This window comes from Stegostoma tigrinum, chromosome 4 (genome assembly GCF_030684315.1).
Source record: "Stegostoma tigrinum isolate sSteTig4 chromosome 4, sSteTig4.hap1, whole genome shotgun sequence".
Lineage (NCBI taxonomy): Eukaryota > Metazoa > Chordata > Chondrichthyes > Orectolobiformes > Stegostomatidae > Stegostoma > Stegostoma tigrinum.
In genome coordinates, this window is record NC_081357.1 from 5,715,670 (window position 1) to 5,730,679 (window position 15,010).

A 15,010-nucleotide genomic window follows, 5' to 3' on the forward strand; every position below is an offset into this window, starting at 1 on the left:
CTGAGGAAACAGTGGGTTTAGACCAAAACGTCAGCTTTCCTGCTCCTAAGATGCTGTTTGGCCTGCTATGTTCATCCAGCTCCACATCTTGTTATCTCAAATATTAATAAAGTGGCCAGAGAAATAGTGTATACATTAGTGGCCATCTTTCAAGGTTCCATGGGTTCTGGAACAGTTCTCTTGGATTTGAAAGTAGCAAATGTGACCTTACTGTAAAGAAAGAGAAGGTAGATGGAAAACAGGGAATTATACACCAGTTATCCTGACATTGGTAGGAGGGAAAATGCAGAGCATTCAGAAAACAGTGACAGGATTGGACAGAGTCAGCATGGACTTACAAAAGGGAAATCATTACTGACAAATCTGTTGGCATTTTTCAAGGATATGATGAGTAGGTTGATCGAGGAGTTGGTGGATATAGTTAACTTCGCCTTTAGAAGACTTTTGATGAGGTCCCACGTATGAAATATAAAATTTAAGCACATGAAATTGGGGATAATATAGTGACATGGATAGAGAACTGATTGGCAAATAGATACAGCAGGTATTAAAGAAGACAAACAGTATGTTGGCTTCATAGCGAGAGGATTTGAGTGCAAAAGCGGGGCCAACCTGCTGCAATTGTTCAAGTGACACCTGGAGTATTGTGTGCAGAACTGGTCTCCTTCTTTGAAGGACTGATTCCTGGGATGGCAGGACAGGTGCATAAGGAGACATTGTATCAGTTAGGATTATATTCACTGGAGTTTAGAAGAATGACAGGTGAGATCTGATAAACTATAAAATTCGAACAGGACTAGATAGGGTAAATGCAGGAATGTTGTTCCCAATTATGAGGAAGCCATAACCAGGGGTTACAGTGTAAGGGGTAAACCATTTAGGACTGGGATACTGAGAAATTTCTTCATCCAGAGTGGTAAGCCTGTGAAATTCATGACCACAGAAATCAGCCGAGGCTAAAACATTGCATGATTTCAGGAAAGATTTGCAAATAGCACTTAGGACTAAAGGGATCAAAGGATATGGGAGAGAAGCTGGAGTAGGCTATGCAGTTAGATCATCAACCATAATCATAATGAATATGGAGCAGGCTCAAAGGGCTGAATGACCTACTCCTGCTCCCATTTTCTATGTTTCTATGTTCCAGTTTTATTGGCTATATTCAAGTGCCCTAGGACTGATTTGCCAGTTATTTCAGGGAGTGTTTTCAAGGCAGCCACAGCCTCCATGACTTACCTGTTTAAACACTTATACTGTCCTTAACATTAAATAGTATTAATTACGCTAGGACCCTTGTTCACTGGACTTCTGCACTATTACCCTTACCCTTACTTTCCAGCTAGGAGGTCTTTTCCAAGTGCCCAAAAACAATTTACTGGAAGACATAATAGCTTCAGTCCCTGTCGCTGGGCAACCTCCCCCAAAAAGGACCATTCCAATATTCAACTTTATCCCAGCAGTGAAAAGCCAAAAAAACAACCTCTTGGATTTCTTAGGAAGTTTTTCTCCAAAATTCACAATCCCCACTTTTTCTTAACCTTTGGACTTATAAAATCACATGGCAAATCCTTTACAACCCTGAGAGATAGTAGGAACTGCTGATGCTGGACAATCTTAAATAACAAGATATAGAGCTGGATGAGAGATAATGGGAACTGCAGATGCTGGAGACTCCAAGTTAACAAAATGTGGAGCTGGATGATCACAGCAGGCCAAGCAGCATCTCAGGAGCACAAAAGCTGATGTTTCTGATGAAGGGTCTAGGCCCGAAATGTCAGCTTTTGTGCTCCTGAGATGCTGCTTGGCTTGCTACGTTCATCCAGCTCCACACTTTGTTATCATAGAGGTGGATGAACTCACCAGGCCAAGCAACATCAGAGGAGCGGAAAAGCTGACACTTCTGAAGAAGGGTCCAGATCCGAAACATTAGCTTTCCTGCTCCTGTGATGCTGCCTGGCCTTCTGTGTTCATCCAGCTGCACACTTAGTTATCCCTTTACAACCCTGGACTTGTCCAAATTTTCCTTTTCAACACTGCTTAAAATCCATAAATATATAATGTCCCCAACGTTAGTAAACTTGGAGTAATTATTCCCACCCTATTTTGTTTTTAGTAACAAAATTGATGTGCTTAATTAGGAATGAAATTGTAATCATATAATGTTATTGTAATCAAATCTAACTGTGGGATTCAGTTCGAAATGAATAATATGAAACCTAGTTATTCATTTTATTTTTCGTTGTACACTTTGGTTTCTAGGTGATAACATCTGGATAATTCTAGATGGTCCAGTGGATGCTATTTGGATAGAAAATCTAAATTCTGTCCTGGATGATAACAAGACATTAACTTTAGCTAATGGTGACCGTATTCCTATGGCTCCTTCTTGCAAACTATTGTTTGAGGTACACAACATTGAGAATGCATCTCCAGCCACAGTGTCCAGAATGGGAATGGTATACATTAGCTCTTCTGCTCTCAGCTGGCAACCAATTTTGAAGGTAACAGCCTCAGCATCAAAATCCTCTCTCATAATGACATCCTCTCAGTCCCACTGTGAGCTTTTCTCATTGTCGCACTGTGAGCTCATCTCCCTGTCCCATTGTGATCCCCATTGCCTGTACCCTGTGAGCCCTTCTCCCTGTCCCACTGTGATTCCCTCTCACTACCTCAGTGTGAGCTCCTCTCCTTGTCCCACAGTGAGCTCCTCTCCCTGTCCCACAGTGAATCCCTCTGCCTGTCCCACTGTGAGCCCCTCTCCCTCTCCTACTGAGAACTCCTCTCCTTCACTCACTGAGATCTCCTTTTCCTGTCGAACTGTGAGCTCTTCTCAATAAAAACTGAAAGAATTGTGGATGCTGTAAATCAGGAACAAAAACAAAGTTGCTGGAAAAGCTCAGCTGGTCTGGCAGCATCTGTGAAGGAAAAGCCAGCGTTAACATTTCGGGTCTGGTGACCCTTCTTCAGAACTGGACCCAAAACATTAACTGTTTTTTCCTTCACAGATGCTGTGAGCTTTTCTCCCTGCCTCAGTGTGAGCCCCTCTCTCTGCATCATAGTGAGCACCTCTCCCTGCCTCAGTGTGAGCTCCTCTCCCTATCCTACTGTGATCATCACTCCCTGTCCCACTGTGATCTCCTTTTCCTGTCGAACTGTGAGCTCTTCTCAATAAAAACCGAAAGAACTGTGGATTCTGTAAATCAGGAACAAAAACAAAGTTGCTGGAAAAGCTCAGCAGGCCTGGCAGTATCTGTGAAGGAAAAACCAGCATGAACATTTCGGGTCTGGTGACCCTTCCTCAGAACTGGACCCGAAACATTAACTCTGTTTTTTCCTTCACGGGTGCTGTGAGCTCTTCTCCCTGCCTCAGTGTGAGTCCTTTCTCTGTCTCGCAGTGAACCCCTCTCCCTGCTTCAGTGTGAGCCCCTCTCTCTGTCTCATAGTGAGCACCTCCCCCTGCCTCAGTGTGAGCTCCTCTCCCTATCCTACTGTGATCATCAGTTCGTGTCCCACTGTGATGCTTCAGGCGGGATAGAGAGGGAGGTAAAAGGGGTGGAGGAGTTGCAGTACTGGTGAAAGACGATATCACAGCCGCACTGAAGGAGGGCCCCATGGAGGACTCAAGCAGTGAGGCAATATGGGTAGAACTCAGAAATAGGAAGAATGCAGTAACAATGTTGGGGCTGTACTACAGCCCTCACAACAGCGAGCGTGAGATAGAGGTAAAAAAATGTAAACAGATAATGGAAAGGTGTAGGAGAAACAGGGTGGTGGTGATGGGAGATTTTAATTTTCCCAACATTGACTGGGATCCACTCAGTGTTAGGGGTCAAGACGGAGCCGAATTTGTAAGGTGTGTCCAGGAGGGTTTTCTAGAGCAGTATGTGTGTAGTCCAACTTGGGAAGGGGCCATACTGGACCTGGTGCTGGGGAATGAACCCGGCCAGGTGGTTGATGTTATAGTAGGGGACTACTTTGGAAATAGCGACCACAATTCCGTAAGTTTTACAATACTCATGGACAAGGATAGGAGTGGTCCTAAAGGAAGAGCACTAAACTGGGGGAAGGCCGGCTATACCAAGATTTGGCAGGATCTGAGGAATGTAGATTGGGAGAAACTGTTTGAAGGTAAATCCACATTTGATATGTGGGAGGCTTTTAAGGAGAAGTTGATTAGTGTGCAGGAGAGACATGTTCCAGTGAAAATGAGGGATAGAAAAGGCAAGATTAGGGAACCATGGATGACAGGTGAAATTGTGAGACTAGCCAAGAGAAAAAAGGAAGCATACATGAGGTCTAGGCGACTGAAGACAGACGAAGCTTTGCAAGAATATTGGGAATATAGAGCGAATCTGAAAAAAGGGATTAAGAGGGTTAAGAAAGGACATGAGTTAATGCTGGCAAACATGGTTAAGGAAAATCTCAAAGCCTTTTATTCATATATAAAGAGCAAGAGGGTAACTAGAGAAAGGATTGGCCCACTTAAGGACAAAGAAGGAAAGTTATGCACTGAGTCAGAGAAAATGGGTGACATTCTTAACGAGTACTTTGCATCGGTACTCACCAAGGAGAGGAACATGACGGATGTTGAAGTTAGGGATAGATGTTTGCTTAGTCTAGGTCAAGTTGACATAAGGAAGGAGGAAGTGTTAGGTATCCTAAAAGACATTAAGGTGGACAAGTCCCCAGGTCCAGATGGGATCTATCCCAGGTTATTGAGGGAAGCGAGAGAGGAAATAGCCGGGGCCCTAACAGATATCTTTGCAGTGTCCTTAGACACGGGTGAGGTCCCAGAGGACTGGCGACTTGCTAATGTTGTCCCCTTAAGAAGGGCAGGAAGGATAATCCAGGTAATTATCGACTGGTGAACCTGACGTCAGTGGTAGGGAAGCTACTGGAGAAGATACTGAGGGATAGGATCTATTCCCATTTGGAAGAAAATGGGCTTATCAGTGATAGGCAACATGGTTTTTTACAGGGAAGGTCATGTCTTACCAACTTAATAGAATTCTTTGAGGACTAAACAAAGTTGATTGATGAGGGAAAGGCTGTAGATGTCATATACATGGATTTCAGTAAGGCGTTTGATAAGGTTCCCCATGGCAGGCTGATGGAGAAAGTGAAGTCACACGGGGTCCAGGGTGTGCTAGCTAGATGGATAAAAAAAACTGGCTGGGCAACAGGAGACAGAGGGTAGTAGTAGAAGGGAGTTTCTCAAATTGCAGACCTGTAACCAGTGGTGTTCCACAGAGATCTGTGCTGGTACCACTGCTGTTTGTGATATATGTAAATGATTTGGAGGAAGGTGTAGGTGGTCTGATCAGCAAGTTTGCTGATGACACTAAGATTAGTAGAGTAGCTGATAGTGAAGGGGACTGTCAGAAATTACAGCAGAATATAGATAGACTGGAGAGTTGGGCAGATAAATGGCAGATGGAGTTCAATCCGGGCAAATGCGAGGTGATGCATTTTGGAAGAACAGATTCAAGGGCGAACTATACAGTAAATGGAAAAGTCCGAGGGAAAATTGATGAACAGAGCGATCTGGGTGTTCAGGTCCATTGTTCCCTGAAGGTGACAACGCAGGTCAATAGGGTGGTCAAGAAGGCATCTGGCATGCTTTCCTTCATTGGACGGGGTATTGAGTACAAGAGTTGGCAGGTCATGTTGCAGTTGTATAGGACTTTGGTTTGGCCACATTTAGAGTACTGTGTACAGTTCTGGTCGCCACATTACCAAAAAGATGTGGATGCTTTGGAGAGGGTGCAGAGGAGGTTCACCAGGAAGTTGCCTGGTATGGAGGGTGCTAGCTATGAAGAGAGGTTGAATAGATTAGGATTATTTTCATTAGAAAGACAGAGATTGAGGGGGGACCTGATTGAGGTCTACAAAATCATGAGGGGTATAGACAGGGTGGATAGCAAAAAGCTTTTTCCCAGAGTGGGGGAGTCAATTACTAGGGGTCATGAGTTCAAAGTGAGAGGAGGAAAGTTTAAGGGAGATATGCGTGGAAAGTTCTTTACACAGAGGGTGGTGGGTGCCTGGAATGCTTTGCCAGCGGAGGTGGTAGACGCAGACACGTTAGCGTCTTTTAAGATATATTTGGACAGGTACATGGATGGGCAGGGAGCAAATGGACATAGACCGTTAGAAAACAGATGACTGGTTAGACAGAGGATCTTGATCGGCGCAGGCTTGGAGGGCCGAAGGGCCTGTTCCTATGCTGTAGTTTTCTTTGTTTCTTTGTTTGTGATCCTTTCTTTCCTGTCTCAATGTAAACCTCTCACTATGTGGCCTCCTCTTTCTGTCATATTCTGACCTCCTCTCTCTGTCCCACTGTGAACTCTCTCTGTGTCACTGTGAGCCCCTCTCCTTGATCCACAGTGGCTCCTCTCTCTGTCCCACTGTGAGTCCCTTTTCCTGCCCCAGAGTGAACCCCTCTCCACGCTCCACTGTGAGCACCTGCTGTGAGCCCCTCTGCTTTTTCCACTGTAAGCCCCTCTCCATGTCCCACTGTCTGGTTTCTTCCCTGTCCTACTTTAAGCTCCTCTCCCTGTCCCACTGTAAGCTCCTCTCCCTGTCCCACTGTCAAGTCCTCTCCCTGTTCTACTGTGAGCTCTCCTCCCTGTCCTACTGTATGCTTCTCTTCATGTCCCTCTGTGAGCTCCTCCTCCTTTCCCCTTTTTAGCCTTTCTTCAGAACCATAGAACTGAATTTTGAGTCTGCCTTTAGTCCACAGTTGCTGCCAGACCTCTTCAGATCCCCCTTGAAATTTCTCGTTTTGTTTTGGATTTCCATCGTCTGCAGATCTTTATTTTTTTTCCTGAGTGTTTGACTTCCATTCCAGGTTATAGTTGAAAATGGAAATATATGTGCTTTTTGCACATCAAAATAATGAAGTAATACTTTTCATTTAAAACATTGTTAATTTTCTATTTCAAAAATAGACTTCATGAACTGATTAATCATCTGATTATATCTGAGTATTCAAGTTTCCAAAATCCTCTTGCTTTATTTTGCTACTATCAGTTAAGCAATGATAAGAAAATGATTAAATGCAAGTGAATTGTCTATTGACACCTCTTCCCAATTTTACTGTATTGTACTTGATCAACTGAGGCTGAATTATGCCTTTTCTTTTGTTATCTTGAAAGTTTCTATGTTTTGATTGCAGGCTTGGTTAAACAAACGCATCCCTTGGGAGGCAGAGATTCTACAAAACCTGTACAATATATCCTTTGAAGATGCTTATCTGTACATGAAATTAAATCTCCATCCAGTTATGGAGCTGCTTGAGTGTAACTATATTGTGCAGGTTAGAAACATTTCTGTAAATTCAGCTTTGCAATAAAAATTTGTTCTTAGATAACCCAGACTCCTTCAATACTATTTCTGGACACATTTTGTCACAGCAGTAGCACAGGTTCGCTTGAGCTGAGATCACAATGCTACACAGCCAGATATTGTTTTGGATGTTCTCACCATTACCTCCGGACACCATAAAAATTTCCTGGCTTCGGGCCAAACATGGGCAAGGAAAACTCTGGCTAAATTCTAACCTCCAGTTCTCTTTCAGTTGATGAATCAATACTTTCCCATGTCTAAACAAATACAAACATTTTTTAATTGCAGTCTTAGCAACTAAACAATGAATTTTAGAAACAAGATGACTGTTCATTGAGATTTGAATGTCTGTAAGGTTATGATTGAGGGTAAAAGGGATGAAACCTTATGCCTAATATTTGTGATAAGACTGCTTCAAAAAATGCTTGGAAAGTGAAGTGAGATAAAGTAGCTGCAGCTTGTTTAATTTCTCAGGAAGATCATTAATGAAACAAAATAGCATTGAATGAATGTAGGATACGACAGGTTATTTATACTAGATGATAAAGGACACAATAAGACCAGTTAATTCCTTTAACTGAGCGAAGATTTATTGAAGTAAATCATCAACATCATGTTATTTGGCACAAGATGGAAGAGAGAGAGAAAGAGGTCATGCTGCTGTAGATTTTTACAAGTCATTCAGGGCCTATGGGCATTGCTGGCTGAGCCAACATTTATTGTCCATCCCAAGTTGATCTTGGGAAGGTGCTAGTGAGCTGCCTTCTGCGAAAAGATGTTCTTGCTACATTTTTTTGTCAAGTGAACTTAAGCTGAAAGTTGAAGGTCCCAACCCAAAACATCAACTTTCGTGCTCCTCTGATGCTGCCTGGCCTGCTGTGTTCCTCCACCTCTACATTGTATTGTGGGCTCCAGCTTCTGCAGTTCTTACTATCTTTTATTGTTTCTGTGTTGTGAAGAGAGGGGCAAGGAGACTGATTTGACTTTGTTGCCTAACTCCATGTCCTAACATTGCATATGTGTTCATCTGTAAGCAAACATTTCCTCCTTTTCATCAGACTAAAGCTTTCTATACGAGCCTGAGACAAAAATAGAAATTGCTAGAAAGGCTTAACAAGTCTGGCAGCATCTGTGGGGAGAATAAGAATTAACATTCCAGATTGAGTAACCCTTCCTCAGAACATTAGAACATCACTGGGGCAAGGGTGGTTGGACCTATCTAGGCCTTACCAATCTAACCAGTTATTTGCTGAAAAGGGAGATAGGAGGCCAATGGGAAGGCCGTGTAAGGAAATTTATGGACCCCATTATTGCAATCCTGCTTTTAGGGTAACATAACATTCAGCCCTTGTTCTTCTATTCTCTCACATTTCATATATTGATATATGCCAATCAGGATTATTAATACCCTTTGAAAAAATGTTTTCTTTAAAGGAAATAGTGAAGTCCTCCGATTATATTCATTAACAGTGCATACTTTCCTATTCCCTCAGTCCATAACTCTGCTCGAAGGTTTGATGGAAGTTGGAATGAATGTTAATGATGTACAACTTAGGCGGCTCTTCGTATTTGGGCTCATGTGGAGTATTGGTGCTCTGTTGGAGCTAGACAGTAGAGCTAAACTTGAGAAATTCCTCCGAACACATGACAGCAAGTTGGACCTACCCGACATCCCAGCAGGCAGCCCTGAGACCATGTTTGAATTTCTTGTCAATCAGCAAGGTATGAGCAATGAAATTATGTTTTACAATTAAGTGTGTACATTATACATAAACAACAAATTATTTACTCATTCTTAGGCTTTATTGGGAATAATTTTCTGACTTCTTGCTTTCATGTAGAATCTTGAACACTAAAAGAGATGAAGGAACTGAAGGAAATCCATATTAGTATGAAAATGGGGTTAGGATGAAATAACTCCACAGAGGCTGGCATCACGTTGCCAAGTCAACCCTTATTTACACATAAACACTCCTCTTCAAGGCCAGCTACCAGGAAGGCAGCCTCTTTTAATATAAACATTCCCCTTTTAATCTGTCAGCTAGAGCTCCCTGATTGGACCAGATTAACAGCCCCACTCAGGGAACCCATATTCTATGGTGTTCAGGTGGCTGACCTTGTTACAGCCATTACAGAGGAAAGTGATGAGATTGAAGGCAGATAAACCCCTAAAACTTAATAATCTGTATCCCAAAGTGTGAATGAAAGTGGCCCTTACTGGAAGCATTGGCCATCTTCCAATATTCTATTGACTCTAGAACAGTTCCTTCTGATTGGAGGATAGGTAATATAACTCCTCTATTTAAAAAGGGAGGCAGAGTGAAAACTGGGAATTATAAACCAGCTAACCTGATGTCAGTAGTGGAGAATATGTTAGAGTCCATTAAGAAAGATTTAGTAATTGAGCTCTTGGAAGATAGTCAACAATGGATTTATGAAAGGGAATCATGTTTGATAACTCTGTTGGAATTCTGCAAGGTTGTAACTCATAGAGTTGATAACAATGATCCAGTGCATGTGATTTATTTGGACATTCAGAAGTTTTTATTGTGAAGTCTTACATAGGAGATTAATGAGTAAAATTTAAAAAATTGGATTGGGGTTAATGTATTGAAATGGGAAAAAAAACTGATTGGCAGACAGGAAACATTGAATAGGAATAGACTAACTTTCTGCTGAATGGCAGGCAGTGACCAGTGAGGAATTGCAAGGATCAATGCTCACAATACAACCATCTACAATATTCATTAACAATTTAGATGATGCAAAGCTGGGTGAACTGTGAAGAGGCTACAGAGATGATGCAGTGTGATTTGGATAAGCTGAGTGAGTGGGTAGATGCATGGCAGTTGTGATATAATGTGAGTAATGTGAAATTATCAACTTTGAGAGCAAAAACAGGAAGATGGATTATTATCTGAATGGCTATCAACTGAGAGGGGATGTGCAACAAGACCTGGGTGTCGTTGTACGCCAGTTGCTGAAGGTAAGCATTCAGGTACAGCCGGTGATCAAGATGTCAAATAGCATGTTGGCCTTCAGAGCAAGGGAATTTAAGTACAGGAGCAGAGTGTTTTGTTGCAATTACATAGGGCTTTAGTGAGACCACACCTAGAATATTGTAAACAGTTTTGGTCTACTTATCTGAGGAAGGTTGTTCTTACTTTAGAGAGAGTCAAGCAAAGGTTGACCAAGGTGATTCCTGGGATGGTGGGATTGACCATTGAGGAGAGTCTGAATCAGTTAGGATTATATTCACTGGAGTTCAGAAGAATGAGTAGGATCTCACTGAAACCTATAAAATTCTAACAGGAGGGCAGTCCAGAACTAGAGATCACAGCCTAAGAATATGGAATAAACAATTTAGTGCTGAGATGATGAGAAATTTCTTCACCCAGAAAGTGGGCAGCCTGTGGAATGTATTACCACAGAAAGGAATCATGGCCAAAACATTGATTTGAAGTAGGAATTCAATATTGCACTGCGAGCTAAAGGTATCGGAGGATAGGGGGAATTGGGAACAAGGCACTGAGTTGAATGATCAGCCATGATCATAATGAATGGCAGACCATGCTTGAAGGGCTAAATAACCTACAACTGATCTTATTTCATGTATTTCTCCATGTCTGTAAAATGTTGATCCTTGTTTTCAAATGGCCTTCTGGGTCTTTGTGTCCTCCTTCAGCCCAGCAAACTTTTACAATCTCTGTTCTTATCCAATTCTAGTTTCTGACACATTCGAAATTTTATTTCCACTACCATTTGAGCTCCTTAGTGCTATGTTTTGGAACTCTTTCCTTCTATGTATTCACCTCTCTGCCTCATTGTCCTTCTTTAAGGTGCTTCTCGAACTGGCTGTTTGGCTAAGGCTGTGGTTCCAGTATCTCTTTCTGTCATTCATAATCAAACTTTGTTTCATAATATTCCTGTTAAGTGTGTTAGGATCTTTTGCCATGATAAAGGCAAAATGCATTGATCTCAATCTGGAAGAGGATAGATGTGGGCCAGTTCTGTGAACACTTGTTTTGAAAGTATCAGAAAGTTAATTTTGAAAAATGGCCTAAATATATAATTTTCAAGAAAGCATGAGATTGCAGTTGAGTGTCTGGGAAACCCTGTGGTGTTATTGGGTAAAATGCTTATATTGCTGTGTTGATGACAGGCATGGTAACACATTAAGGAAATTACTTCAGATTTGACTTCAGAACACAAGGCTCAGCGTTTTAGTTCAAGCAAACTCAGAATTCAGTTCAGGCGAGAACAGTCAAGCAGGAGAGCCAAGTTTTCTGCAGTTCAGTTCAAGGGAAGTAGTCACATCAATGGAATCAGTTTCTAATCTGTGGAGTTTTCAAGCGTGGAAAATTTAGATAGAACTCTTCAATTTTTTAGAACAGAAAATGTTTAAGCCACCTGAATTGTAAGAAGCTCATGCCAACGTACTTGAAAAGACGTTGTTTAAAACAAAGAAAAACAGTCTCAACAGTACGAAGGAAATATATTGAAAAGCTTCAGTAAATGAAAATTTTAAAAAGCTAAGATTGGAGAAAGATTTAGTTTCTGTAAAAGATAATGTTGGGGAAACATTTGAAACTTCATTTTAAAATTTGTATTAAAGTCATCCTGGCACCAATTTATATCACTTTGTTTATTTCTCTTTTATGAAATAAACCAACGTTCTGTTGTTAAAAATACCCAAAGTCTCATGCGAGTAACTACCACAATAACTCCTTAAAAGCAGAGTTAATTCAATCATTCATAAAACTGAAAGAATTGTAGATGCTGTAAATCAGGAACAAAAACAGAAGTTGCTGGAAAAGCTCAGCAGGTCTGGCAGCATCTGTGAAGAAAAATCAGAGTTAACGTTTTGAGTTGGCGACAGTTCCTCGGAACTGGAAGGGTCCAAGGAAGGGTCACCAGACCCGAAATGTTAATTCTGATTTTTCTTCACAGATGCTGCCAGATCTGCTGAGCTTTTCCAGCAACTTTGTTTTTGTCCCAATCATTTATAAAGCCAGGTTTCACTCTGGAACCTGATTTGTTTGGTTTTACCCTCAGCTGAGATCATAACAATATTGAAATATCAACTCGTTTGAATGTGAAACTGATAGATGTTCAACATTGTTGTTTCTGAGAATGATACAAAAAATATGAGCCAAGTGGTGTTTAAAGTGATGGGAAGTTTCGATTGGATTTTCGCTTTAGGGCAAATATCAGCTCATTACAGTACAATATATAATTTCATTAGATACAGAAAAGTAACACCGTAGACAAGAGTTATGAACATGAAAAGAAATACTAGAGGTTCGGGAAACCTGAAAGACACGAAGAGAATGCTCAAGCATCTGTGGAGAGAAATCACGTTAATGTGTTGAGCCTGGTATGACTCTTCTTTAATCCCCACAGATTTTGCCAGAACCTCCAGCATTCTCTGTGTCTATTATGAACATGAATCAGTCTTCCTTCTAAATGAAAACCGAAAGAACTGTGGATGCTGTAAATCAGCAATAAAAACAAAGTTTCTGGGAAAGCCCATCAGGTCTGGCTGGAAGTGTGTTCTCTGGCAGCATCGCAATGACGCAGTTTGGGCCTTCAAAAATAAGATAACGCAGGCAGTATAGCCTGGTAGGTGTAGGTGTAGGGAATGCTGGATGATTAGAGGAATTGAGGCTCTGGTCAAGAAAAATGGGTGCATGTGGACATGCCAGGAGCAACACCAGGCATACCTGAAGATGAAGTATCAACCTGGTGAAGCCGCCAAACAGGACTACTTGCACAACAAACAGCAAAAGCAGCAAGTGATAGACAGAGCTAAGCAATCCTATATCCAACCGATCAGATCAAAGCTCTGCCAATCCAGTTGTGAATGGTGGTGGACAATCTAACAACTCACCGGAGGAGGAGGCTCCACAAATATCTCCGTCCTTCAGCCAATTTGATTCATTCCACGTGACATTAACAAACGGTTGGAAACACTGGATACTGCAAAGGCTACAGGCCCTGACAGCATTCCGACAATACTACTGAAGACTTGTGCTCCAGAACTTGCCACACACCTAACCAAGCTGTTCCAGCACAGTTACAACACTGTTATCTACCCGACAATGTGGACAATTGCCCAAGTATGGCCTGTGCATACTTAGCAGGACAAATCCAACCCGGCCAATTACCGCCCCATCAGTCTCCTCTTGATCATCAGTAAAGTGATGGAAGTTGTCATCAACAGTACTATCAAGCAGCACCTGCTCAAAAATAACCAGATCAGTAACGCCCAGGTTGGGTTCCGCCAGGACCACTCAGCTCCTGACCTCATTACAGCCTTGGTTCAAAAGAGCTGAATTCCAGAGATGAGGTATAGGAGCATTTTTCCTGACCCAGGACAAAGACTCAGGAGGCAGGCAGGATTCAGACAAATGGAAGATGTTTATTCAAGCAGAAACCGATTTATGCAGGGAGAAGGCCAAAGGATCTTCCCCAGATCTGGCTTCGGAAGATAGATCAATGACGCACCCTCTGCCTTGCAAAGAAATACAGTAGTTTTGCACCTTTTGTGTTACAGTAATCAGAGGAGGCAATGACCTAGTGGTATTATTGCTGGACTATAATCTGGAAACCCAGATAACATTCTGGGGACCCCAGTTCAAATCCCACTGCTGCAGATGGTGGAATTCGAATTCGATAAATATCCAAAGTTAAGAGTCTAATAATGACCATGAATCCATTGTTGATTGTCAGAAAAATCCCATCTGGTTCAATAATGTCCTTTAGGGAAGGAAACTGCTCTCCTTACCTAGTTTGGCCTACGTGTGACTCCAGACCCTTAGAAATATGGTTGACTCTGAACTGTCCTCTGGATAATTAAGGGTGAGCAATAAATGCTGCCTAGCCAGCGACGTCCTCATCCCATTAATGAATAAAAAAAAGCAACATAGTCACTATCCTACCCCTTAGGTCAAACTCTCAATCCTGTGGGACACCTAATCTGTGATGGGCACTTCCACGGACAGCCGCAGGTTCCCATAATCTTATGGTATTAGCTCGACATTATAAACTCTAGGCCCTGGAATCTTTCTATGCATCCTATTCATTCACATTCCAAAAGTTTAATGCCTATACTCCTTTGAGTTTTTCTCAGGCTTGTTTATCTGTAAGGACAGCTCAAATTCTATTACCCATTGTGTTTTGGTGCTGTCTTTTATCATATTCTGTTACTCCTTTCATTTTCCCACTGTCTGAATTACACATTGTAAAGTTATACAACTACTTCTTCTGTCAACATTTTGTAATTTATGCATTGTGCTCAATCCGTCCTGTTCAGAGCATAACAGAAGGTGTCCCCTAAAGCTAGTTAGATGTTACATCTAAGCTTATGCTTTTTAAGCTGGTATAATATCCTGGTTATGTATTGAAACCAACTTTTTTAGTATTTTTAGCTGGAAACTATTTAATATTGCTGGTAGCTTCAAAGAGGCAACTATTTGCTACCCAAAAACTAACTTATCCTTAGAGATAGTAGGAACTGCTGATGCTGGATTCTGAGATAACACAATGTGGAGCTGGAAGAACACAGTAGGCCAGGCAGCATCAGAAGAGCAGGAAAGCTGACATTTCTGGTTTGGACCCTTCTTCAGAAAACTCTTATCTTTGCTGCTGCTTGAGGATCTAATCT

The 15,010-nt window shown here is 41.8% G+C and overlaps 1 protein-coding gene across 1 annotated transcript in view; it reads left to right on the forward strand.

Annotated features, from left to right (window-relative positions):
* LOC125452339 (dynein axonemal heavy chain 8-like) overlaps positions 1 to 15,010 on the forward strand; it is a 1,009,221-nt gene that overhangs the window by 746,426 nt on the left and 247,785 nt on the right. The window contains exons 66-68 of the mRNA XM_059645685.1: positions 2,260 to 2,501; positions 7,175 to 7,315; positions 8,838 to 9,066. Of these exons, the coding sequence (XP_059501668.1) occupies positions 2,260 to 2,501; positions 7,175 to 7,315; positions 8,838 to 9,066 (612 nt within the window). The remainder of the gene's footprint in view (positions 1 to 2,259; positions 2,502 to 7,174; positions 7,316 to 8,837; positions 9,067 to 15,010) is intronic.